The 26540-nt window shown below is 46.5% G+C and overlaps 1 protein-coding gene across 2 annotated transcripts in view; it reads left to right on the plus strand.

Annotated features, from left to right (window-relative positions):
• The window catches only part of UPF2 (UPF2 regulator of nonsense mediated mRNA decay), a 115016-nt gene extending 111936 nt beyond the window's left edge, over positions 1 to 3080 (plus strand). For both annotated transcript variants that reach the window (XM_024580183.4, XM_024580181.4), the window contains exon 22: positions 1794 to 3080. In XM_024580183.4, the coding sequence (XP_024435951.2) occupies positions 1794 to 1803 (10 nt within the window). In that variant the 3' untranslated portion in view covers positions 1804 to 3080. The remainder of the gene's footprint in view (positions 1 to 1793) is intronic.
• Positions 3081 to 26540: the final 23460 nt, after the last annotated feature.

The following is a 26540-nucleotide window of genomic DNA, read 5'->3' on the forward strand; positions in this document are numbered from 1 at the left end:
CCTGGTGGTTTGGCTTCTTCTTATTTTCTTCTATTTTTAGTGCTGGGCCAGACTTGGTAGAAAGATGTGTGTGTAGAGCAGGGGTTCACCAGATACCTTCAGGAGGACACGTGGAGCTGGGAGTTGCCGTACAAAAGAGTGAAAAGAAAATTCTGTTAATGAGGTCTCAAAAACTCTTTTCTACTTGATTCTTAATTTGGCTATTGCTTTTAAAAAATAGTTATTAATATTGACATTATATGGTAGATAAAGGGAAATTTATTTGGAAACTGGTTATCAAAGCAGTTTAATGTTTTTCTTACAAGGCATTATGGTTTTTTTCATTTTCTAGTCAGGATTGAAATAGGGCTGTGAGTTAAAATTTCAACCATTCTCACTGGGCAGTAATGCTCCAACAAAGTATAAACATTTGCTTATAATGAGTTAAAATAGCATTAGTACTCTAAGTAAATAATTATCCAGGTTGTTTTCCACTCTGCTAGTGTTGATAAAACTACAGCTTAGCATCTTTGGCAGGTGTTAGTACTAAGATGGGTTATATGCTGCAAATTCATATGGATTACACCTCTGCTGCTCAAGCTTTAACTTATGTATTTAAGCACCTTGACTTTTATTAAACTACTGGTTCTGATTCATTTCTGATGAATGTCAAAGCTGCTGAAGTTATGGACCACACTCTGAGTAGCAAGGGGTTATATACTACCAGACTTTTTAAAACTCAGCTTAAAAAGACTGTGCATTTTTAAATTTTTTCTTTATGTCCTTATTGTAAGGTTAAATAAGTGGTAGTTTTGTTATAAAATAGAGTACCTCTTACAACAGCATTTAATCCAGAGTATAAATTTTAAGTACTTTGGGGGCTCTTAGATTTTTAAATCTCACAGAATCATTGTTTGTTTCTAAACCAGTCAAGTGACAATCCCCTACAGTATAACTAGTGATAGATGTCTTACCAAAGACTATGAACATATTTTTCCTATCATTTATTGTACTGATTTAAAGTATTCTATTTTAGACTGTTGCTTTCTCTTGATTTCTTCGAAAGTTTCTTGCAAGTGTATTTGCCTTGTAAAAAATAAACTGTTAATTTGCTAGAGGTGCCATAAGAAAGTACCACAAACTGGGTGACTTAAACAACAAAACTGTTTGCCTCACAGTTCTGGAGGCCAGAAATCAAAAGTCAAGGTATCTGCACAGTTGGTTCCTACCGAGGACTGTGAGGGAGATTCTGTTTCATGCCTCTGTCCTGGCTTCTAACGGCTTGCCAGCAATCTATATTGTCCCTTGGCTTTTGCAGTAACATCTGATCTCTGCCTTCATCTTAATGTGGCATTCTGTCTCTGTGTGTCTGTGTCCAAACCGTCCCTTCTTCGAAGGACACAATTATACTAGATTAGGGGACCATCCTGCTGTGATACGGCCTCATCTTGACTTAATTACATCCTCTGTGACCTGATTTCCGAAGAAGGTCATATCCCGAGGTACCAGGAGTTAGACTTCAGCATGAATTTGGGGGTGTACAATTCACCCATGACACAAACTGTGAATTCTCAGCATCTTAGAGAACATTCGTAAGAAAGATCCCTGGATCACTGTCAGACTTGTTTTTTTTAGTGCTCCTTTTCAGGCTCCTCATGTCTTAGTCCAGTAGGAGTTTGTGTGCTCTTTGAAAAGCACTGATTAATCTGGAGACATCCGTAAACAGTGACTGGTGGTTTTTAACGGGTTCTTTTTCTTGCTGGAGGTTTGTGCCCAGTACCAGTTCTTTAACATTGCCCTGTTTGTGCCTCTAGGAGACGTTGATCCAGCAGCACGTGTCGTTTCATTAGGTCCTGTATCTGATGTTGTGGATAGTGGAGTCCTCCAGCAATTGAATGAGAGCAGTGGACACATCTCAGCATGTCGGTCTAGAGAGTTGCGAATCTGAACCTGGGACAGGCTGGGGCCATGAGGCGGAAACAGCAGCCTCTGCCAACACCGGAACAAGCCGCTTCCAGATAAGGCATAAATGGCCTTTTGTAATGGAAATCACGTGAGGGTTAATCTTCTCTTGAGAATGGCAGTCAAGAAATGAGATGGTTAACTTGACTACTGAGCAGTTACACCCAGAAGAGCATCCGTTGAGATGGCTGAACCAGAGAAGAAATGGTTGTAATGGTATGGGGGGAACTGAACTTGAGTTTTAAAGTTGATTTGAGTTACAGTGTCTCTGAATTGAACATCCCATGTTGGAAGAAGATAACATTTGGGGGCTCCAGGACTACAGTAGAAAAGTATAGCACAAGCAGTAAAATCTTCTAGTAAAAACTTACATGCAGGACAACAAAATGATGAAAGATATCCAAATACCAGATAATCCACCAGGAAGGCTTTTGTTTAGGAATTCGTTTCAAGAGGAACAGGGGATGAGGGAGAAAAATAAATGTTATTCATCAGAGTAAGTCATATAAAATTGCCTACTAGGGTAAAAGGAAAATGTGAAAGACTGTGGTATAACAAAGAGCATGGATTCAGATGGCTGAGGGAAGTCACACCGGCCTGAGAAGAGGGGTACCGAGCCCATTGTAAGTATCATTGAAAACAATGAGCCAGTCAGCATGTCACAGAGAATGGACGAAGGACAACAAGAAGGGGATCAGAAGATTTTGTTGACCTTCATGGGTTTACAGCTTGTCTCTAAACAAAGTATGGAAACAGTAGAGCTTTTCTTTTGCTTTTGTTTTTGTTTTGTTTTGTTTTGTTTCGTTCCGTCGTCCTCCCCCCTTCATTAAATAGAAGTGAGGGTTCTTAGTCTGTTTCTGGCAATCTGTTAATTTATTAGGATAGTTGTCTTTTCGTTTGCTTTTCAGTAGGCATAGTAAATTTAGTTAAAGAGCACATCTGTATGCTACAACTTGATTACATCTTTTTTCTAGCTTTTTTGCATTTTTTTCTTTTACCATGTTTTAGTTTCTGCATGTAGAATTAAATAAGAAACAAAACTTGTAAAGTTGTAACATTTCACATGGAAATGCTGCCCGATCTTCACCAGCTTCAGAAATCTGACCTTTGCCGATGCTGCAATAAAGTGTTGTAATTTAGATCTGCTGTTGTTGCGTTTTATTTGGTTTGGGTTTTGGAAACCTATTAAATGGATAAGTCAGTATCTTCCAAAGTCATCTTTGTCCTTTATAAAGTAGTCTCAGACCATTTCTTTAGCATGTCACTAGTGGTGTCGCATTCTGTATTTGCATTGTTTGCCTGGATGCCTGAGTTACTAGCTTACCTTTGGGTCAGTACAAAAAGCCTGTAGAGTCCAGTGGGATAAATAGGCTTCAAGCTGGTTCAGATGGAAAATGTCGGCACAGCACCATCTAACATGAGGAGTGTTTATGATTTTACCAGAATGTGTGCAACAGGGGTGATAAAAGCTTTTTTAAGGCAGGCTCCTCAGAAGCGGGTCGTAAGAACCATTGTTGTCCATTTCTTTCTAGGTGTTCATTCCAAGGCTGACCTACACAATCGAAAGGAGTGCCTGTAATCACTATTGCTCAAATATCTAAAATTTAGCTGAGAGTCATTCGAATTTGGAAAGAAATAGAATTTTAACTTAAAAAGCTGATTTCAAAAGTCCTTAATTGTGTTAATCCTATTAGCCAATCCTCCTCACCATCTGCATTGCTGACCTACATGCTGCTGCTTACTATTCTGTATTGAGGAGAACGGTTTACAAGCCTTTGTCACTTTCATGTTATTTCTAAGTTTTAAATTATTAGGGGGAGCCAGGGATAATTATACTGTATATCATGCACAAGGTACAGAATATCTGAAAGTCAGCTGTAATTCACCTTCATTCACCTTTCCTGTGTCATCTAGAAGTAACAAGGTCACTAACAGGTGTAATGTGTTTTAGGAACTTCAGATACTTCATTCAGTTAGATTACTGTAACAAAGGTGATCAAAAGATTAGTGATATGTAAGATAGATTCTGTGTTAACAATCAAGAAGCTTGCTTATATTTTTAAAAAATAAATGAGGGGGGAAGCCTCCTGATTTTTGGAAAATACTGTTATTCTCATATTTTTTTCAGGTTTTTTTTTACCTCTCTTTCCCCCTTGTGATCCACCAAAGGAAGCAGGTGTTAACAAATGAGACGTTAGCCAGCAAACCTCACCCTTTGATTCTTTGATTCCTCTTCAGGGGATTAATAAGCTAAAAAGTCCTCCGGAAACCTGAGAGTCTGTCTGGGTGAGAGCTACCCAGGCCTTTGCATGCTCGTAGTCTCCATACAGTCATTACAAACTTGACCCGGGAAAACCCGGTGTCCAGGCAGAGGAAAGGGTACAGATAGCACACGGATGCTGGATGAGCCGAACAAGAAGCAAGGCTAGAAAAGTAAGTAACACATAAGCAAGTCACAGACACGCCAAAGAGGAAAGAGCATGGCCCAGACCCCCGGGAGGCTCTGGGGTGGTGACCATGGAGCATGTGGAATATTGTTATCAGAAGAAACACTCAGTTTGCAGAAGGGGAATCATCCTGAGAAGTTCAGGGGCTTAACTCCTTTGAGTGCTGTGAGATCAGTCATTGGTGGCATCAGAGTTTTTGTGATTAGCAGAAATAACTTCACTATAGGAAGGAAATAGGTCTAGAGTGGTGAGGCCAACAGCAAAGAAAGGCAGACCTCAGATATCTTAATTACTACAGCCATATCATAAAACACCTTTATAATACTCATTCTGGAAAACCTAAGTTAATGGGTTTTTTTAAAAACATATTTTTTTACAGAAGGCAGAGATGAAATATATCTCAGGTTCCCTTCCAAAATGGCTTTACAACTTTACATTCAGGCATAAACTTCAGCTATCCAGAAACCAATGTTACTTAGTTGCAAACGAAAAGACACTTAATTTAAATTTGCTTAAACTCACAGGAGATTATTGTAAGGATCCTAAAGTTTGAATTCAAGACGAGAATATTGTTGGGCTCTAGAAATAACTAAATGCACTCTGGACTCATGTGTGCTTTCTGTTCCTCGGCTTTATCCTTCCTCACTGTCTTAGTCTGCGCTGGCTGCCATAATAGAACACCACAGACTGGGCAGCTTAGATAGCAGGCATTTATTTCTCACAGTTTTGGAGGCAGAAAGCCCAAGATCAAGGTGCCAGCATTGCCAGTTTCTGGTGAAGCCTTGGTTTGCAGTTGGCTGCCTTCTCACCGTGTCCATACATGGCCTTTCCTCTGTGCTTCCCTAGTATCTCTTCCTCTTATAAGGACCCAGTCCCATCGGGTTAGGGACTCACCCATAAGACCTCATTTAACCTTTGTTACTTCCTTAAAGGTCCCTGGGGGTTGGGGCTTCAACCTATGGATTTTGGAGGGAACACAATTTAGTTTGAGTATAACACTAACTGTAAACTTGGCTTCCAGAAGTCCCCTAGTTTTATGCCTTGCAGCTACACAAATGGCATGGACTCTACAGGCAAATCTGCATACCCACAGAACTGCTGGTCCTGCTTGGCATAGGTGTCTGTCCTTGGACCAGCGACCTGCGATCAAGGGAGTGGGTCCTGCGAGATCATGCCCGTTCTCCAGGATCCTTCATGATTACCTGGGGGAAGGCCACTTCCTATTCAGTTATGCAAAATTGGGGTTCTCTCAGATTTTAAATGTGAGATTTTCCCACATAGCTGTAAGTGGTTCTGGTTTTGTTTTTAAAGATTTCATTTACTTAGTTCTAGAGGGGAAAGGAGGGAGACAGAGGGAGAGAAGCATCAGTTGGTTGCCTCTCGCATGTGCCCGGACTGGGAACCAAACCTGCAACCCAGGCTTCACTTTGAGGAATGACGCCCAAGCAACTGAACCACTCCAGTCAAGGGCTGGATTCTAAAATTTGGTTTTTAAAGAATTCCAAATGTTTTTATCTATACAAGCTCTCATCAAAACTTTTTCTGTGTGGCTGGCCCCTGGTGTCGCTGTCCCAGCTCTCAGTCTCGTGTTCTTCTCTAGACTTGTTTTGAATGAAAACAAAATGGAGGTGGAGTCAATTCAAAATGAATTTAGAAATCCTTACTATGTTTCAAGTAAAATCTAATTTTGGCATTTGTGTGTGTGTTTACCTTTGAAAATCCAAAGGAAAATCAGCCATTTTCTGTTATCTCAATAGATTTATGCATCTTTCTGGAGGAGTAACTCTGAAAAGTGCTGGATTATTACTCAAATGTTTGGTTCCTTAGCAGTTCTAATTTTATACTTACTGGGAAAAGCATTTCAAATTCTGTTGAGTGTGCATGTATGTGTCTAAGTACTCATGTTTTACCCTTTCTGTGGCTTCGTACATGATACTGGATAGTCAGCTTTGTTTTGGATTCATGGGCACACAGTGCAGTATACAGATCATGTCTCAGAAATGTACACTTGAAACCCATATAATCTAACCAGTGTCACCCCAATAAATTTAATTTAAAAATAAAATAAAACCAAAATCTTTTAAATACTTGACAGCCATTGGAAGAGAAAGGTTTGTTGGCAAATACTGACTGACTGAGCACTAGAAATACAGTGGTGGGGGATGTCCCCTGTCCTCATGGAACTGACTTCTAGTAGGGGGAACAAGATGTGACAAACTCCGTGAAATTAGTGGTGATGTCTGTAAAGTGCTTATGGCAACGAGTGGGCACAGAGGAAGGATTTGTTTGATGATAGCTAGTGTTACTACACCTTTGCACTTGCTGTTTCCTCTACTGGGAGTACCCTGTCCTTGACTACCTGGCTCATGCTACTTGCCTCTCAAGATTTAGTTCAGGCATTGCCTCCTCTGGGAAACTTAGGAGTACGGGGCTAGGAACGGGGGACCCCTGTGAGGTACTCAACAAATGCTTCCCTCCAGACTGGGAATTCTGGGGGTAACTGCTCAACCCCCAGTAAGTGCATGGCCATGTTTGGAACCACCTGCCCCTGCCACATTCAGAACGGGACTTAATGCACTTAACCCAAATTCTGCCTGAGCTTAGTTCTTTCTTGCGTTGTCTGGCTTGACCAGTTGGGCTCAGAAATTTGGAAAGTGGAACAGGTGCCACTGGTCTGCCATTTCCCCAGTTCACATGGATTCTGGATGGTGACATGGCAGCTTTGGGGTCAGTGCTGGCAGGAAATTTCTCATCTGGACTGATGGGCAGTCAATGTCATTCTAGTTCCTTGAACTATTTCCTTTGTTATCAAAGAGGTGAACAGGTGGGCTTCATGTGTTCCCCGGAGAGCTATGTGTGCCTGTGTATACTTGCCATTAGGGAGCACTCGGTTCTGGTACATTTTTTCAGTAGAGGCCCAGAGGCCTGAGAAACCTACTATGTTGTGAGGAAGAGTGAAGGTACCAGGCTGACTACCGGTCACTCGTTTATTAGATGTTTATTGAGCACCAGCTCCAGTACGTCCTACCTGTATGACCTTGGGTAGTTATTTACCTCTAGAGCTCAACTTTCTCTTCTGTAAAATGAGGATGTTGTTAGGGTTGTGTGAGGAATCAGTGAATGATGGACAAGAAGGTCTTAATACAGTGGCTGTTATGTAGTGAGTGCTCAGTAAAGGTTAACTGGTGGTGGTGGTGGTAGTAGTACCACAGCTTCTTTGTGACAACTTTGCCTTTGAATAACTCATAAACCCTTCAAATGTGCCGAGAGAGTGAATATGAAATTCAAACCTCAGTGTCTAAAATCATACAATTTTCAGTAAATTGTACTTTATTGCCCCCAGGAAAATGTGCTTGAACAGCACGTGGAGTGCCACCCTTCAGGCCACTCTGGCCTAGATCAAGTCCCGTGTCCTTGCCAGACAGACAAATAATGTCTCTCTTCCCCAAAGATCACTGGCCACTTAGATTCAGGCGTAAATCTTTCATTTTCTCATGAATATTTTCCTATATGTCTTCCCCAATAACAGGGGTTGTGGTTGACTTGATTATTAGGGAGAAATACTTGGTGGTCTAGTTCACGTGACTTCAGAAGTATCATAGCAGCTTCTGAGTCCAGCGACCCCAACAAAATGGGCTATTGGGTCAAACCACCCCGAGTGTTTTTGTGAGATATTTTATGGATGGGGGTCAGACTGACAAAATTCCAGGATGCCCTTGGGAAGAGATGGGAATCCTTGAAATCACACAGGCTGCTGACTTTTCTTTAGCAGACAGAATGGGCCAGGAAAAACCTTGCTTCAAAGTCATCTTCAGATTGAGATAGATTTTTGCCGGGCTTCTTGGGGGAGCACTGGCAAAGAACAGGAAGTGAAAGGAGCCAACCAGGAAGCAGTTTTGAAATGAGAAAGCAGAATTGTTCTTCAGTTTAATCAGCTTGACCCCTGCTTGTATGTGTAGTACAAGGGCCTGTGGGGGTTGGTTTTCACATCAGTGAGCCCACATTTACTAGGAGTTGTGTGCACAGGGGCCATCGATTAAACACAGACCAGGAGGGATTGTAGGGAATGACCTAAATCCTTCAGTGATTTATAATCTTGTTCAAAGCCGCACACGGAATGTGCACCCTCCCACATCAACACAGAGCCAGCTACCGCACTGCCCTACTCTGTGATTCCAGTGTGGTGGAGGGGTGCTGGCTGTGATCTAGACAGAGGCAACTGGAGCCCTGGCCCTGCCACTGACTGGTTAAGTTTCTTCACCTAAGCCTCGTTTAACTCGTTCGTGCCATGAGAATCAAATTATAGATCTTCAAGGGTGGTTGTGAAAATTAAATGGAAAGCATTCATTCACTGATATGTTCGGTGGAGGTCACAGTGGTACACAAGGCAGAATTCTTCTATAGATCTTACCCTGTAGAAGAGAGAAACATAATAAAAAATTCAGAAAAATACCAAATAGAGATAAGCTGTGCTGGGTACTGTGATGAGCTGCCCAGACCGCCTTCTCTGAAGGCCTTGCTCTGGGAGCACTTGTGGCAGGCAGCCTCGTGCCAGCTGCTCCTCTGGGACAGGTTCAGCCACAGATGTAGCTGGAGTGAGCCCAGGGAGGCCCATGTGCAAAGACCCCTCAGAGCAGGAGTCCAAAGGCCTGGCCATCCTCGATCCGTGTCTGGGTCCAAGTCAAGGGTCACACCAACTGCAGAGTACCGCACGGGACTGCTGTTGAGCCTCCGTCACAGCCAACTTGCCCCTCTGCCCGTCCTTCCTGCCCCTCTTCCACAGTTGTTGAGTGTTCCCTAATTAACATCTCGTGCTCTCAACTCCTCAGGGTCTGCTTTCCTGGGACCCAGACTGCAACCCAACTGCTCTGCTGGGTGAGGTGCTGTGACTGCCTGGCCTCTTGAGATTGGGGTTGGAGGGAGGGTCCTCCTTGCGAAGATACAAGGCTCAGCCAAAGCCTGATGATAAGGGTCAGACCCTTGAAGATGGGGTAGCACATCCCAAAGGAGGAGATGAGAGAGGAAAGGGTGAGCATGGCTTGTCTGAGTACCTGAGGGAAAAAGCAGTCAGAGGTGGAAGAAGGAAGAGCTTTGAGAGGTAGGGCCTGTATCTGAGAGGACTTTGTCTGCCAGAGGGAGAAAGTCAGGTTTTCTTCTGGATGTGATATAATTGATTTGATCTGATTTTAAAGGGTCACTGGCTGTGAGTGGAGAGCGAGATTGAAGGGGCTAAAGTAGGATTGGGAAGACCAGTGAAGAGGGAATGGCAAGGGCCTGGGAAAGAGATCATTGGGATAATGGAGAGAAGGAGGCAGATTAAAGACAAATTTCCCAAGGGGAGCTGAGAGGACTTGATGATGGAGGCTGTGTAGGAAGGGTGGTATGAATGAAACGTTCGGCTCCTGGCCTGAGCAATTGGTGGATGGGGTATTGAGAGGGAGTGCTCGCAAACAGTCCCAGGGGGTGTCACTCATTGAGAGGGAGAGCTGTCAGGTGGTCCCCCTCCCCCCATTCGAGCAGTTTGCACAGCCTGGCTGCATGCCTAATATTTTTACAAGCTCCTAGTAAAATTGGCCACGACCAAATGGACCTGGTTTCAGGAGACTTCGTAGTCTGCAGATGGCCAGGCAAAGGACTTGACAGAGAGCTAAGATGACATTGCCCAGGGAAAGGGTACGGAGGCACAGGACAGGGGGTGGGGGTGCTCTTTTTTAGAACTATTCCACGTGAAACCCTTAAAGCTCACGCCCTGCCTGTCCTGGAATTCTCCAGCCTGTCCCCCGTGCTGAAGAGTGAGGGTGATGCTCCCTGCTGGGGCTTTATGTCACAGGTGAGAAAGGGGCTGTCAACTGATGTCTCTCTCTCTTCAGCCTGACCTGGATTTTCTTTTCCCTTTAATTTGACTTTTGTTTGTGTGCTTTGCATTGTTTCTGAGAGACTCAGGAGACATAACCGAGGCAGCCCAGGCTGAAGGTGCCTGTGATCCTTGCTCCCCTGGATCAGGCTGGAAGCCTCCCTTTCCAGCTGCTTCCTGCCTCCCAGGGGCCCAGGCCTACACTGAGCACCCACCCTGACTTCCTAAAGACTCAGCACCCAGCAGACCTCACCCAATTCAGGCCTTTGTCCACTCTCTTCCCCTCCATTCCACTGCCATTGCTGACAGAACCAGGGGAAGGTGCCATCGGCCAACACAACCCCTGTGGGAGAGAGGCTTCTGGTCCCTCCCTCAGAACCTGTCGGGAGAGAGTCGGAAAGTGGAAGAGATCAGTGGCTGGCAGAAGAGTGTTTACGTCCCTGGTGCCAGCTCTGTGTGACTTTGGTGTTCTTGCCCCTTCTGTAGTCATCCAGTGTTTCCACCTAGGCTCCCAGGGTTCCCAGTTCCTGCTGTCTGCAACGTGAAACCAAAGTTGGAGGTCAAATGCATGAGTTAGGCGGCACCCTTGTGTTACTGGAGGAGGAAATCGAAAATAAGTACAAAAATCCCTAATTTTGTTTTACTTTTTAAGAACGTTTTATCTGGAAATAATTACAGGCTCATCCAAGGTTGCAAAAATAGTAGAGTCACGCAAATCCTTCAGCCTTCGCTGCCAATGGTGATATCTTATATGACTGTAATACAGTAGCAAATATAGGAAATGGACATTGATTGAATAGTGATAACTAGACTACAGACCGTATTCAGTTTCCCCCAGTTTTTACGTGTGTGTGTGTGTGTGTGTACACAATGTGATCCCACATACAGAATCATGTAATCCCACGATGATCAAGATAACAGAACTGTCCATTGCCACAGAGGAGCTCTGATGTGCTGCCTTTTGCCACCTGATGTATTGGAGTTCCCAGAGAAACAGAACCAATAGGATATGTGTAGGTATATGTGAGGACATTTAATATAGGAATTGGTTTATACAACAGTGGAGGCCAGGAAGTCCCACAATCTGCCTTCCGCAAATTGGAGATGCAGGAAAGCAAAGTATATTTCAGTCTGAGTCTGAAGGCCCTAGAACTGCGAACCATGTCTGAGGACAGGAGAAGATAAGTGTTGCAGGTCAAACAAAGAGAACAAATTTACCATTTCTCCACCATTTTGATCGATTCAGTCCCTCAACGAATTGGTTGATGCCCACGTTGGGAAGGGTGATCTTCTTTACTCAGTGTATCAATTCAAGTGCAAATCTCTTCTAGAAGCATCCTCACAGATGCATCCAGAAATAATGCATACGAGTGACCTGGGCATCGCTTGGCCAAGTCCAGCTGACACATAAAATTAACCATCACACCTGGAAACTGCTCATCTGGCTTCATCTCTACAGCCTTGTCATTTTGAGCATGTTATATAAGCAGAGTCATGCAGTTTGGGTCTGTGATGCCCTTGAAATCCATCTGAGTTGGTACATGTGTTGGTAGCTTTTTCCTTTTGATTGCTGAGTAGTATCCCATTGTATGGATGTACCAGTTTCTTTAACCATTCACCCACTGAAGGGCATGTAGGTTGTTCCCAGTGTTGGTCTATTCTGAGTAAGACTGCTATGAATATTTCTGCACCATTTTTAAATTGTAGTAAAATATACATGAAATTTATCATTTTAACTATTTTTAAGTGTACGGTTTACTGTATGTACAGGTTTTCGTGTGAATGTAAGGTTTCATTTCTCTGGGACCAGTCAGTGCCCAAGTGCCACTGCTGGATCACATGGTAAGTGGATGTTAGTTTTGCACGAGACAGCTGCACTGTTTTCCGTCCCCACCAGCAGTGTACTAGAGATCCCATTTCTCCACACAATTGCCAGCATTTGGTCTTATTACTGTGCTTTATTTTAGCTACTATAATAGATGTGCATCGCCTTGGAGTTTTAATTTACATTTCCCTAATGGCTAGTGATATTAAACATTTTTTGCATGTGTTTATGTGCAAATACATCTCTGGTGAAATGTCTACTCATGTCTTTTGCCTTTTTTGTTTGATTAGAAGCAGGCTTACATTTGTGTTTTTACTGCATTTGTGTTTTTAAATTTTGAGGATTCTTTTTGTTGATTTCTGGATACAAGTCAGATAAGTGATTTTCAAATATTTTTTTCCAGTTTGTAGTTTGTCTTTTATCTTCTTAACTAGGTTTTAAATTTTGCTTAGCAAAGGTTTTTAATTTTGATGGAGTTCAAATGTATCTATTTTAAGAATAAATTATTCCTTTGATAGCATATTCAAGAATTGTACTTTTTACCCGGCCCTGGAGCTCAGAGATTTTCAGCATCCTTCTTTCCTAAAAGTTTTACAATTTTACATTTTACATTTAAGTCTGTGATCCATTTTGGGTTAATTTTGGTGTTAAGATGTGAGGTGTAGTTTGAGGGTTGGTTGGTTGGTTGGTTTGCCTGTGGATTTCAGTTGCTTCGTTTGTTGAAGAGGCTGTCATTTTACATTTTGCCCCTTTTTTGAAAAACCCACAGAACATACTGTGTGAGTCTTATTTCTTGGTTCTCTATTCCGTTCCACTGATCTCTGTGTCTGTCCCTCCACTAATACCACACTGTCTTGATTACTGTAGCTCTAGTAAGCCTTGATATTGGGCAGTGGTTCCTCTCACTTATTCTTTTTGTTTTAGTTAATCTAGTTCCTTTGCCTTTTCATATAAATTTTAGAATAAGCTTATCTATGTCTACATATATTTTGCTGGATTTTGATAGGAATTTCATTATTATTTTTGAACTATTGTGAATTAAATTATTTTTTAAATTTTGTTTTCAGATTATTCATTGCTAATATCTAGAAATGCACTTGGTTTTTTTTTACATTGATATTACTCAGCCCTTTAATTAGTTGTTTTGTGAATTCCTTAGGATTTTCATCATACAGGATAATGTCATCTGTAAATAGTTTTATTTCTTGCTGTCCAATCTGGATGCCTTGAATTTCCTTTTCTTATTTTCAAGATTTTATTTATTTATTTTTAGAGAGAGGGAAAGAAAAGGAGAAAGGGGGAGAGAAACATCGATGTGAAAGAGAAACATCAATCTGTTGCCTGTTGCACACACCTCGAATGGGGACCAAACCTTGAACCCAGGCATGTGCCCTCACTGGGAATTGAACCGGCAACTTTCGCTTTATGGGATGATGCCCAGCCAACTGAGCCACACCGGTCAAGGCTCTTGAATTTCCTTTTCTTACCTGACTGCACTGCATAGACTCTCCAGTACAATAATCAGTAGAAGTGGTGGGATTGGACATCCTTGCCTTGTTCCTGGCCTTAGGAGAAATCATTCTGTTTTTCATCATGTGATATATATACAGAGAAAACCAAGTACTAAGTGTGAGCGGCCTGAGAAAGGGATGGTTGGGTGAGGGCATCCGGAAAGGCTTTCCGAAGAGATGAGTTCGGAGCAGCATGAAGTCTGAGATTGTCCTGACATTCCAGTACTGGACTGACCACCGAAGAGGTTGGACTCAGTACTGCTGATACAGTGCAGGCTTTGCTGTGCTTCTCCCAACAAGTTGTGTATCTCCCCTCCCTCCCCACCATACCCATGAATGAGAAGCCAGGCAGCCTACAAAGGGCCCTGTGCCACCACAGACTGTATCTCATTCCCCATCACCCCAGGATGCAGGGCAGGTTGGGATGGGAGGGTGGAAAAACTCCCCACTGTTCCAGGGAAGAAAGCCTGGAGCAAGCATGTAAAACTCATCATGGGGGGTCTGAGACAGCTGCCACCGTTGGGGACTCTGTGAACTGTCCTTTATTAAGAACCTGACCTTCATTTGTTCCTTCCTCCAATAATCTGTTCACCTTTTTAATGTATTTGTCCAGTGCGGGCTAAGTACAAGGCATCTGAGACATGCTATGGGATGAAAGAGAATAATAAGGTCCTCATCCACCAGATCTTTGTAATGTACAACAGAGGGATGAATTTCAAATACTTAAACCTCAGGAACAATGTGAGCTCTGGGATGAGAGGGCATAAACTAAATGCTATGGTCATTCTGAGGAAAACAGAACCTGTGTGTGTGTGTGTGTGTGTGTAGGTGGGCTTGGGTAGGGCAGGTGGGGTGGGGTGGGTTACATATAGTAGAGCACAGGTATGCTGAGCTCTAAAAGTTGTACAAGACTTGACAGAGGACTGGCAGGGGCTTTGGGGACACCTTAGAGCAGTGATTCTCAAACTCTCATTGGGCATGAGCCTCCTAAGTTTTTGCTAAAATGCAGATTCTGATTCAGTGGGTCAGGGTTTGGGAGTTTTGACAAGCTCCCAGGTAAAGCTGATGCTGCAGGTTGGAAGGTCTAAGTAGCAAGGGTGTAGAGAACAGCTAATACGATTTGGCTGGAGAACAGTGGGAGAGTAGAACTGGAAAAGTAAGCTAGGGGCCAGATTCCAGACTGAGGAGTTTGAACTGTATTTGGCAGGTACAGCACAACCTCTGAAGTTATTTGGGTCATGAAGTGAGCCAAGCCGGACTTTAGGCAGATTTGCCTGAAAATCACCCAAAGGAGAGACAAAGCAGGGGCAACTAGAGCACAGTAACTTATTATCTGTCAGTCCAATCGTCCATCCATGCATCCATCCATCCAGCAATCATCTGTCCACCATCCAGTAACATTTGTTAGGTACGTTTTATGCTCCAGACCCTGGGGAAGGATTAAGTAAACCCAGCTCCACCCACTCTCAGGGATCCCGGAGCCCCTTGGCATCGATGAACCCATACCATGTGTGCAGAAGAAGCGGGTAGGCACAGGGCTCCTGAAGCAGTGGGAGTTAAGTGGATGAAGAGCACAGTTAGGTCTGCTGAGCAAAAGCCAGTGGCACAGTGCAGTGCCTGTGGGGGCTGCTGGGAGAATGGGGCTGAAGAAGTTTGAGGCCAGTGGGGGCTCCAGAGATGTAGTCAGGTCCCTGGTCACACACAGCAGGGACCAGCTCTGGTGTCAGTGTACTGCTGACTCACAGAACTAACTAGAAGTTTGGACAACTCAGCTCAGGCAGGCACCCAAGGTCAGGCCCCATCCCCATGTCCTTAGGATTGTCTCTGAGTAGGGTGTGGCCGGCCAAAACCACAATGCTCGCTTTTGGGAGCCATAATGGTAACTGCAATCTGTGGAACATTTGTGTACCCAGGCACCAGGCTATAAGCACTTTACGCATCATGGCACAGAGGCCTCCCGTAACCTTGGAAGGGGGACCCTACTTAAGGATGAGGAAATAAGACTTTAAGGGGGTAAGTAACTCGCCCAAGATTGCCCTGCTACCAGGTGCTGGGGCCTTGATGGAAGCTAAGTCAGCTGAGCTCCAGAGCCCAGATTCTGAAAGCACTCAGGTGGAGAGTGAAACGGAAGGGGCCGGGCCAGCTGCGGACCAGAGAGTAGTACTGAAGGTCCTGACTGGGGGACGGGCCTCTGTTAGCCAGACGTCTTAGTAGTTGCTTTGGGCCAAAAGATTTAACCAGCAAGGTTTGGAAGGAGGTCACCACACTGACATGGCCACAGTGCTTATCATAGAGATGACTTAGAGGTAGGGATTGGGGGGCAGGAAAGGCCCCCAGGAGGGGACCACTGGTGAAGCATGCAGTGAACCACCCCCTGTGTGTGTGCGTGTGTGCGTGCGCGCGCGCACACACACACACCTCTCCCCCTCTCTCATACCCTAGCCCTCAGTGCTTCATGGCTCTGGGTCAGGGGCCTTTGTCACTAGAGATTAGGGTGATATGTTGGGGCTGGTGGGGATGCCAGTCGATCCCTGCCTGAAAGCACTCTGCAGAAGCAGAAACTCCCTGCCATAGGTGGCGTCAGAAACAGAGTTTCTGCTGAGAATCTCTGGAGGGACTGGGGGTTGCTGATTTTCCCAGCGGGGTTTAAGCCATCCAAACGACTCCAGGGTGGCGGAGGGGAACAGCCTATCTGCCTGGGCTGCCATAGTCCAGTCTCGCAGACAAGTAGTACTCACAGTGCTGGAGGCTGCAAGTCCAGAATTAAGGTGCCAGCAGGGTTGGGCCTGGGTGAGGCCTCTGTCCTTGGCTTGCAGATGACTTCTCCTCTGTGTGTGTTTAGGGGGTGGGGGGTAGGGGGATGAGGAGGAGAGAGATCTGTTGTCTCTTCCTCTTCTTATAAGGATCCCAACCAATGGATTACAACCCCACCCAGATGACCTCATTTAACTTACCTCCTTAAAGACCCCATGTCCAAATGCAATCTCATTGGGAGGTTATTTAGGTTTCAACATATGAATTTGGGAGGATACAATTCACTTCATAACAGGACCTAAGAACCGTCTAGTCCAGCCTTCTCATTTTGCTGATGAGGAAACAGCATCAGAGAGGTTCAGCAGTTTGCTTGAGGTCACATAGCTGACTAGTGGCACAGCCAAAATTGGAAGTCAGGCCTGGTATCTTCCGGACACATGGAGGAAAGGACAGCATCTTCTAGCTGTTTTGATTGTATTGGTGAAGCCTTTCATGGGCGTGCCCTTCAGTGACTCTGTTTACGTGAGAGACAAGAGCAAAGAGGAGCAGGCCACCCCGAAACCTGGAGGATTTAGCATAGACCTTGGGTAGACTTCCTGTTTGAAAAAGGTGTGAGTCACTGTATGGCCATGGCAATTATGGGGTTTCTGAAAATGGCAGAAAGTCTGGGAAAGGGGCAGGGAATGGACTTTACAACTGCTTAAATAACCTCCTAGACTCGGGTTTCTATGATGACATTAGGCAACTACTCAGCTGAAGTCATCTGAATCCAGAAGTCTTGCCAGGAGGAAACAGTCACCAAAAAAATGTCCTTGTGCATACCTTTGGCCCAGCAGCTGACCTTCGTGGTAAAGGCAGGGACTGGGCCTGTGTAGGGCTGTTTACCTTGGTTAGGCAATGCAGATAAGTTGTCCTGTTTGTGTTTGTAGACGGGGCTGACGTTTGGGTGGACAAGGTCAGGCCAGAGCGGGTAGGAGGAGCGGAAGGCAGCTGGCGCCAGGTCAGGGCCCTCCGTTGGGGCCAGGGTTAGTGGGGAAGGGGGCGGCTGCAGTCTAGCTAAGAGGCCCCATCTCTCCAGGTGTCCTTTCTCTGTCTGCTCTGTGATCTCCTGGACTTCTGTTTGTGTGTCAACCCTTAACCGTCTCTTCTAAATGTTCTCTCGCTCCCTGTGCCCCTCGGTCCCCACAGCACACCCCTGACAGCAATGTTCTGCACTTACCCAGGACCGAAAGACTTTTTGGTGTTACTGGGAAAATGTTTTCATTAAAAAATGAATTTGGGCAATCCCTTTCAGACCCACAAATGCCATTTTTAGGAAAATAGGAAGTTCTCAGACCTGTTTTGTTGGGTAGGAAGAGCAGTTGCCATTCTGAGCACTGTCACCCCGATTGAGAACATGGTCTATGGAGAGGTCACATTGAGACGCAACAAACGAGCGGTCTATTCTCAGCACCGCCTTATCGCGGCCTGTGCTGATCTGCTGTAGCAAAGCCACTGTGCCCCTTGAGAGGCCTAGAAAGACTGGAGCAGTCAGGAAGGGACTCTCTGGAGGGCTGCTTGCTGCCCAGGTCCTCACCCACCCCAAGCCTGTGCAGGCACAGCTAACATAGGTCACATCCTCGGTTTGTAAAGAGATCCCAAAAGACTTTTCGCAGAACACTAATCAGTTCTCTTGGAACCTGCGTATTGGATTGAGAGAAAGCCGCATTCTGCAGGACCCCACCACGCTCAACCCCACACCACACCTTCAGTGGAAGTATTGCCTTTCATCCTCTGGCAAAGGGGGGGAGGCATGATGTCTAGGGACTGCAGGACCCAGGTTTTGGGTTTCAAACACTCAGCCTCACTATCCCCGAAGGCAGCTCCAGGTGGAGACTGTTGATTTGGGAAATGTGGTCAGGGGTGCATAGTGCTCATTCCACGGGCTTGCTTGACCAAAGGAATGAGTGCAGTGAAGAGCGGAACAGCCTCTGCAGAGGCAGGCCGGCTTTCCGCTGAAGTGGAGGGATGTTTCCATTCGTAGGGCTGCTGTGTTAACTGGGACCCCTGTGCCCCTGAGAGCAATGCTGTGACTTTGCCTCGCCTTCCCCCACCCCACGCCCCAGGTGCTGTCCGGTATGTGACTTAGATCTCGGAGCTGCAGGACTGGAGAATGTAACCTCTTTGAATGATTCCTTGTCTGCCTTTGGGCAACATGCTACCCAGCTGGGGCAGGGTGTCTGCATGGTACCCTCACCCAGCCCTTTGACCTTAGATGTGTGGATGAAGCCTCACCAGCCCATGGTGTCCCTCAGGGCATCCTGATCCCCACCCGCAGGGTGCTGGGTGGGGTGGGGGCAGCTGGTGTCAGACTTCTGGTTCTGTGACCAGTCCTGCTTGGTTACTTGCTGGCTCTGTGACCTTCGGCCTTGGGCTCTCTAACCTTCAGCTTCTTCATCTTTCAGTGAAGATAATAATGGAACCAATGTCACACCTTTGGGGAAGGAATTAAAGTGATCTGCATAAAGCCCTTAGCACAATGCGTGGCACAGAAATAACCCAGTGCCCTGTACTCCTGTTAATCATGAGTGTAGCCCACCCAAGGTGGACCCAGGACTGAGCCCCAAACATCTGCTGCATCACTCAGTCATGAAAACAACAAGTCCACGTCTGAATGTGGGGCCATCTGGAGGGCCTTGTCTGATGGAGTCTCAGGCCTTGTCACAGGCTTGCCTCAGAGGGGCTTTGTTGGCCCTGAACAATAAACTTGGCTTCAATAAGTGGTCCCCTTGCCTGTTGTCACCTTTGCAGACTGAGGCCCGGGGTTGTCAGTAAGAGCCCCTCACTTCCAAGCAGGCCCAAAGACATCTTGAACTGAAAGGGCTCCTGCAGTCCTGGGGATACTCTGGGCAGGCTGCTCTGATTTCAACGTGGTCCCCTTTCCAGCCCCCTGAGAACGGGACTGGCAGCCTGCAGCCAGGGCAGCAGCCAGAAGTGAAGGTAGTGCAGGGGCAGGGAAGGACCTTCCAGCAACTGCCCTCAGGGTCCTGTGGATAAATAAATTCACAAGGCCAGGAGCTGTGATGTCATTTCTGGCCTGGCCTGTAAGTCACCTTTTGGGTGGGCCTGGCTGCCTTCTACCAGGGCCTCTTCCTCCCTGAGGCAGCCCAGGAGCTGAGACTTAATGAGGCAGAGAGGTGCTGGAGATGAAAGGATTCCAGAGGAAGCCACCCAAGCTGATAATTACTGTGACCTGAACTCCAGGCCAGGTCCCAGCTGGGCCTTGGTCTCCCTGGGGCTTCCACGCAGTTTTCTCCTGGTAAGGGGCCTCAGAATGGAATGTTCTGGGATCAGCCGGTGTGTAACAAATGCTTGCTCAGTGATATCAGAGGATCAGGGCTGGTCCTGGGCCAGATGCAGAGGTGAAGGCTGACTTTGCTAATCCCAGTTCCCTTTCCTTGTCTTTGTCCCTGCTGCCCTTCCCATCATGATCCTCTTTCTCTCTCCTCTCTCCTGACCTTGAAACTTTTTCTCAGGAAAGGAAGTGTGTTTAGAATATAGTGTAAATGACCGACAGCACTTTGATATTTTCTATCCCCCTTTCTCTCTCTTTTTTGCAAGCTTGACGTGACTTTAGTATTACTGGAATCATGAATCTCTGGGGATATTGGTGATGTGCCAGGGGATAAAGAAAGCCATAGGGTAACCTGCATACCTTCCTAAGCATCAGTTTTACTAGATAATGAGAAAACAATTCTCTATTGAAGTCAATTCAAGTAAGTTGTAGAATAGAAAGAAGTTGCCTAAATTTTAAAGACAAAATAAAAAGTCTTCTCCATATACAGCAATTAAATTTACTTCCTCAAGGCTCAGAGATGCATAGTTCCCACAGGATTACTCCAGCCACCGAGTCTGGGAACATTCCACGATGGCAAGACAACCCGCCCTGGCCACTGATAACCTTATTGACATGTGATGAGTTGGCAGTGACTGCTGGTGTACAAAACTCACATGCTTTTCTGAATATTTACATAATATTTTTGAAATTAAGGTTAGACCTTCTCTAAGTATAAACCCATATCACCCATTCTGAACCTAACACAGAAGTTAGAGGGCAGCCACATGAATGTTCTGCATTTCTGAGCATGTGTTTTCTTAAGGACCTAAAAGTTTCAAGAAGAGCAAACATGACTGAGCCTGGTGTAAAACTCTCTCAATCCTGGTGAAAAACTGCTAATGAACCCTGAGTGGAGAGCACAGGCTACAAGGACAAAATAACACTACAAAGATCACAAATATGGACTGAAAATATGAAAGAAAAAGAATATTTGGAAACCAGGAGAGAGGGCCTCCACCAGACAGGTCACACAGAGAGCAGGGTGTGACGGGGAGCCCCACAGAGGCAGGACCCTGCCCTCATTCTGCACCGCTGTCTGGTGCAAACGTGCCTTGCGTCTTTGAAAGTTCCCTGTTTCAAAGTCAAAGCCACAGCGACTGACTTTTGGCAGAATCTGCTTTTATTTCCCGAAGCTTCTATTTACTCTCAGGTGACTATGTATCCACTCTTAAGATTTCCAATATTATAATTAATAAATGGATGCTGGAAGAATGAGATTAATTGTATTTATGGCGAGATGTGAATAAGTAAATAAAAACACACTAAGGTTTTGTTAAGGACTCCTTCCGATCTCACTTCTGGGAGCCCCAGTCCCGGAACTGGGACGAGGACAGAATCAGCCCCTGATGGGTGACTGGAATCATCCTTTTGAAATCCTCCTTTTTCCTCTTAAAATCCCCTGATCTCCCCCCATCCAGTGTCCCCTCAGCACCCCAGGCTCCAGGGCTGATGGTGACGACATTCCTTGTGATGCCTAAAGAGCTCCCTGGTCCACCGACCACCAGGGGCTCTGATTCTAGCATGCACAGAGGCACTCTGCCCACCTTCCTCTGACCTCTGGCTTTGGCTGCGCTCCATCGCCCCACATGGTCATAGGTTGGCCAGAACACAGCACAATGGGCAGAAAAGCAAACCAGGCCAATCCCGCAAGCCAGGTACTCACAGGACCCCTCTCTGGATCGAGTGCCGGTGTGAACTCTCTGGGGGGCCTGCGGGGATAATCATTTTTCTCTGCCCTGTTTATAGAGAAGCCAGACCCAGGAAAGCAGAGAAGAACAAAGAAGGAAAACATGCATACACAGAGAATCTTCACTAGATGCAAGAATTAATTGCTCATGTCCTGCTCTGAGCGCAGAATTAGTTCCTTATTTCTATCATGAGGAAACTGAGGTTCAGAGAGATTAAGGAAAGAAGTGGCTAATGTCCATCAAGAGCTTTCTACAGGCCAGACAGTGACATGTGTTAGCTCATTTATTACTCACCAATCCCTTCACAGAAGCATAGTGATCTCCATTCTAGAGATGGGAAACCAAGCCAGAAGATACTGGGACTATCACCCATAGTCCTAAGCTAACCAGCAATGGAGCCAGGACTGGAGTTTAGAAATTCTGACTCCAGAGCCCATGTATTTCACCTCCGTGCTCTACTGCCCTGCAGGTCATGGAGTTGTTAAATGCAGGACGCCCAGTTTCCATGTCTGTCCTCTGCTGATGCTGTCCTGAACGAGCAAGATCTGAGGCCAAATGGGGCCTTCCTCCATCTGGAAGGATGCTCCAAACTATATGCACTGAAAAACAAAAACAAAAGCCCATGCATGTAGCTGCCAGCCCCGTGTGCAGCTGGCTCCTCATCTGGCCTCTGAGGACAGTGTCCCCACTGTTCTTGGGCATCTACCACTGACTCTGGGTCTTCACGTGGGCAGGTGCGGTTTTTACCTTTCTCTACCTGCCAGTGGGGCTGGCTGAGGCTCCTGCCTACCGTCTAGGCTGCCCTGTGGGCTGGTCGATGAGCTTGAGAAGTCATCCTTGGCCAGGGGAGGCTTGGTTCTCCCGGCGGGGGGCATCCCTCTCTCATCACTTCTCCCTGGCCAGATGGGGATAGGCAGCATCTCAGTGTGCAGAGGAAGGTACCCCATCAGCTGTTCTCCCAGATGGCAGAGCAGGAGGCTCCAGGGGCCAAGCCCAAAGCAGAACAGATGTGAACTAGACAATAGGGAGCGTGTGGAATGTTAGGACAGATTCCTGAGAGAGGCTGGGGGTGGACACCGGTCCAGTCTGGCTCAGATCCAGTGTACACAGCTGAGCAGAGGAAACTGGGTCCAGTTGAGACCTGAAAGTGCTAGGGCTGGGGAAAAAGACCTCCCTGTTCTTTCTGAGCAGCTAAAAGGCACCACTGGTGCAGCAGAATTGCTTGTTGACACCCCAATGTGCATTCTTTTCATAGTACTAGGTCCTTTTTTTTTAAGGCAAAAGATTTATACGACCTGAAGAGAAACCAGAGTATGTATGTATGTATGTATGTATGTATGTATGTATGTATATGTATTTACTTTAGAGTTGTTAGTTTCTTAATCTCATTTTTAGCTCTCTATGACCATGTGACAAAGTCCTGGCTAACAAAATATGCATGAAAGTAGGGATGTGTAAAATCTGGGTCACATCCCTGAAGCAAAATGGTGTGCCCCTGCCTTTCCGCATGCTGCCTTCCTTGTGGCAGGAATGCAAACATGATGGCAGGAACTGGAGCAGCCACTCTGGGCTACAAGATGGAAGCACATGTTGAGGGTGGCAGAGCAAATAGCCAAAGGGCCCAGGACCCCTGATGGTTGCGGAGCTGCCATTCTGGCTCTGCCCACCCGTTTGAACTTTTACATGACAGAGGTATAGGTTTTTATCTTGTTTAAGCCAATATTATTTGGGTCTCTTTGTTACAGCAGGCAAGTTGATATCCTACTAGTGCATCTCAAACCTCAGACTCCCTAAGTACCCTTGGGTGTAATGGTTATAATGCCTCATGTGTAATAAACACCCTGCCTTAAGGGCTCAGCACATACCAGACTTCATCTGCCCAGGGTCACAGGGAGGAGTAAATTTGGGGCTGAGTTTTTAGGAAAACAGAAGAGAAGACCATTCTAGGCAGCCTCCTTTCCTATTACCTGGCTGACCTGTTCTAGTGCTTCTAGAAAAATGGGGCCAGCTCCAGTTCTATTTTATTCAAACTAAGGTTCTCTTGGTAAAAACAGATGATGGGGGAGGAAAGCCCTGAGAGCAGGGCAGAGATTGTGTTCTGGTTCCAACGCTGTGCCTACCAGGTTGCAGAGTGGCTCCGGACCAGTTCCTCCACATGTAAAAACAGAAGCGACAACGGCCACTTCCACCGGACCTTGTCACCATGATGGGTCCTCAGGATCCCAGGAAAAGTCTTTTATTCTTTTCTATTTTCGGCAGACTGTATTTTCCCAAGATGGTTGCCATCTTTGATTTGATGTCTCCTCTCGTGACTGAAGGGGAAGAAACCCCAGCTGTGTTGGCCTGAGAATTTCCAGCCTGGTGCTGCTCCTGTGTTCCTGGAGCCAGCTGGCTGGTGCTCAGTCTGGGCTGTTACACGCCTGCCATGGGACCACATCAGCTTTAACTATTTCTCATTTTAAGAGACAAGCGTGGCACCCTGGCGTCCAGCTCCATCTGGACTGTGCTGTGTGAGGGGAAGTTGGTCTCGTGGGGCCTGACCGCCCCCTCCCCAGACAAGACAATCTCTCATGGTCGAGAGCAGAGCAGGTGACCTCCCTCTGACAGCACATGTGTCACAGAGTGGGTGGCCTTGCCTCTTCTCTCTTCATGTTTGCTGAGAGACCCCCTTCCCTACCATAAATGTCTTTGTCTCCTTGTCCTTTTGTAAGTAATATTTACCTCTCTCCAGGAGAAGGCTTTTCCTGGTGAGTTCCTTCTTACACCTATCTCCCTGTGATCCCCATGGGCTGCCGGTGCTACCCAAACAGCCTGCTCAGGGGGCTTTTCTTGCTCAGAGGGCCTGAAACTTAGGTGGAAGGTCCCAGGCACCCAGCAGTAGCCCTGACCATCAAGTGCACGCCAAAATCCTATTACCTTTTCTTTTCTGCATTCACTGTAGAATTTCCTGATCAAGGGAGGGTCAGGGTGGAAGGAGTAGGATCCTCACTCCCTCCTCCTCTGCCCCGTGTTAGTGTTCGAAAGGAGTGAGCACGGCCCCTTACACCACCAGCCCTGTCTCAGCTCCCTCTTCTGTGTGGGGGTGGCGGGGGGATAAAGCCCTGCTGGGCTGCTGGACCCTCCAGTTCCCTGCCGTCCGAGGACTGCAGTTCTCCTGGCCCTTTCGCTTAGAAACAACCTCAAACTTCTACAGAAAAGTTTCACGTAGGGAGTATTTTTCCAGAGCCATTTGGGAATACTGTTGACATGATGCCCCATGACCCCTGAATATTTTGGCATGTATTTTCCGCACACGAGGGCATTCTCCCATGTGACCACAATGTGCCTGTCAAGTGGAAGTCAGTGTGGCACCTCTCCTGCCATGTGGTCATCGTCTCCCTCTCAAGTTTCCCATCTTCCCACTCGAGTCCTTTTTAGCAGAAGGGTACAGTGTAGTATCACGTGTCCCATTTAGCTGTCACATCTCTTCAGTCTCCTTTGACCTGGGATGTGTTTCTCAGTCTGTTATGACTGAAAGTTACTCATCTTAACACTTCTGAGCGTGGCAGACTCAGTTGCCCCTAGAGTTGGAGTTTCTGACGCTGGGGTTAGGTTCCGGCTGTGACTCTTGAGTAGGAGCAGCGCGGACGTGGTGCTGTGCTCTCCCTGGGTCCTACTTGCATGGTTTCTGTGGTTCCATCACTTACGTGACTGAGCCCTCGATTAAGGTCTGTCTGCCAGGTTCTGCAATGAAGTGAACTTTTCTTTGTTGTAATTAGTAAGTATTTTGTGGGGAGGTACTCTGAGACTGTGTGAATATAGTTACTCATCAAATAAGTACCATTAATTAATTCTAAATGTATGCACATATAACTAATTAATATAATTAGTCAATTAACATATATGTGGACTCATGGTTTCCTATTTCATCCCCTGGGTTATGACTCATTATCCTTATTTATCTTGGTGCTCACACTGTCCCAGATTTAGTCGGTGGGAGCTTGTTGTAGCTACCATGTGACCTTTTGACATGGCCCTCACTCTCTGACCAATTCCTGACTTTCTGGCACAGAAGTATGTCCTCGGCTCATCTTGTAGTTTCCCTGCCCAAGCTCTGGAACAGCCCTCCCTCCCAGGAGCTCTGGTTCTTTTCTGTGGAGAAGGAGTGGTCTCCTCCCCGGCCCTCTGGGCCCGCCTGGGCTCCCCACTCTGTCCTTGTAGAATGCAGTTTGAGTGAGAGCCCTACTAAGTCAGTTTATCAAAAGCCCCCCTGTGGTAGCTGACCACCCTCGCTCTCCGATCAGATTCCTCCTCCCTTATTACCTGGGCTGCCTCCAGCAAGAACTCTGTTGAGTCAGCCAGCAGGAGTGGCCTTTCCCCCTGGTATTTTCATTAGTCCTTGTTGGAGTTGGACTCAAGTCCAATCTCTCTCCTTTTACACATCCCCATTGCAGAGCCCTCCTGCGACAGTCTGCCCCGTCGTCCCTGACAGGTGTCACGAATCATTTCTTCTCTTATAGCAGAGTTCGGAAACCCGCATCCGGGCACCATGTGTTCATGGCCATCACGGTGTCAGTGCACTGAGCTCGGGACGTGCATCTACACACACTGACACCTGTGTTCATTTCCACTTCTGTCGGCGTGGATCACAAACCTGAGTGTATATCCACATGGCCATTTCCACCCCAACGCCAAAGGGGTGACTCTGGCCCTCTCCTTGCTGCGTTGTATCTCAGGTAGGGAGAAAGCTGGCTCCCATTACTCTTAATATGTCGATTTATTTGATCTCTCCCTCTGCATGAGACTAGCTTCTTGTTACTCTGCTCCCTCCTCCACGAGGATGCCATCCCTACAGCTTCCAGCTCAGGCTCTGAGACCCGGGCACAGGCCGCCCACCCCGTAGCAGCTTTCTTCACCCCTTCCCCCACCAGGCATCCTGCCCCCAACCCCTCGGACTCCTAACCTTGCTTGGTCCCCACCTCATGGCTTTGGGACAACACTATGAGGGAGGGGACAGGGTGGAAGAGTCTATTTGAGCCTTTGATAGCACAGAATGTTCCGGTCAAGGGTGATGGTTTTTGAAACCCACGCGGCTATTCCCTGGGACTGAGGCTTTCCGGCTGGGGTCACCGGAGACCCTGTCAGTACTTCTGAAAGACAAGAGC

The sequence above is a fragment of the Desmodus rotundus genome, chromosome 4 (genome assembly GCF_022682495.2).
Source record: "Desmodus rotundus isolate HL8 chromosome 4, HLdesRot8A.1, whole genome shotgun sequence".
NCBI classification, from domain to species: domain Eukaryota; kingdom Metazoa; phylum Chordata; class Mammalia; order Chiroptera; family Phyllostomidae; genus Desmodus; species Desmodus rotundus.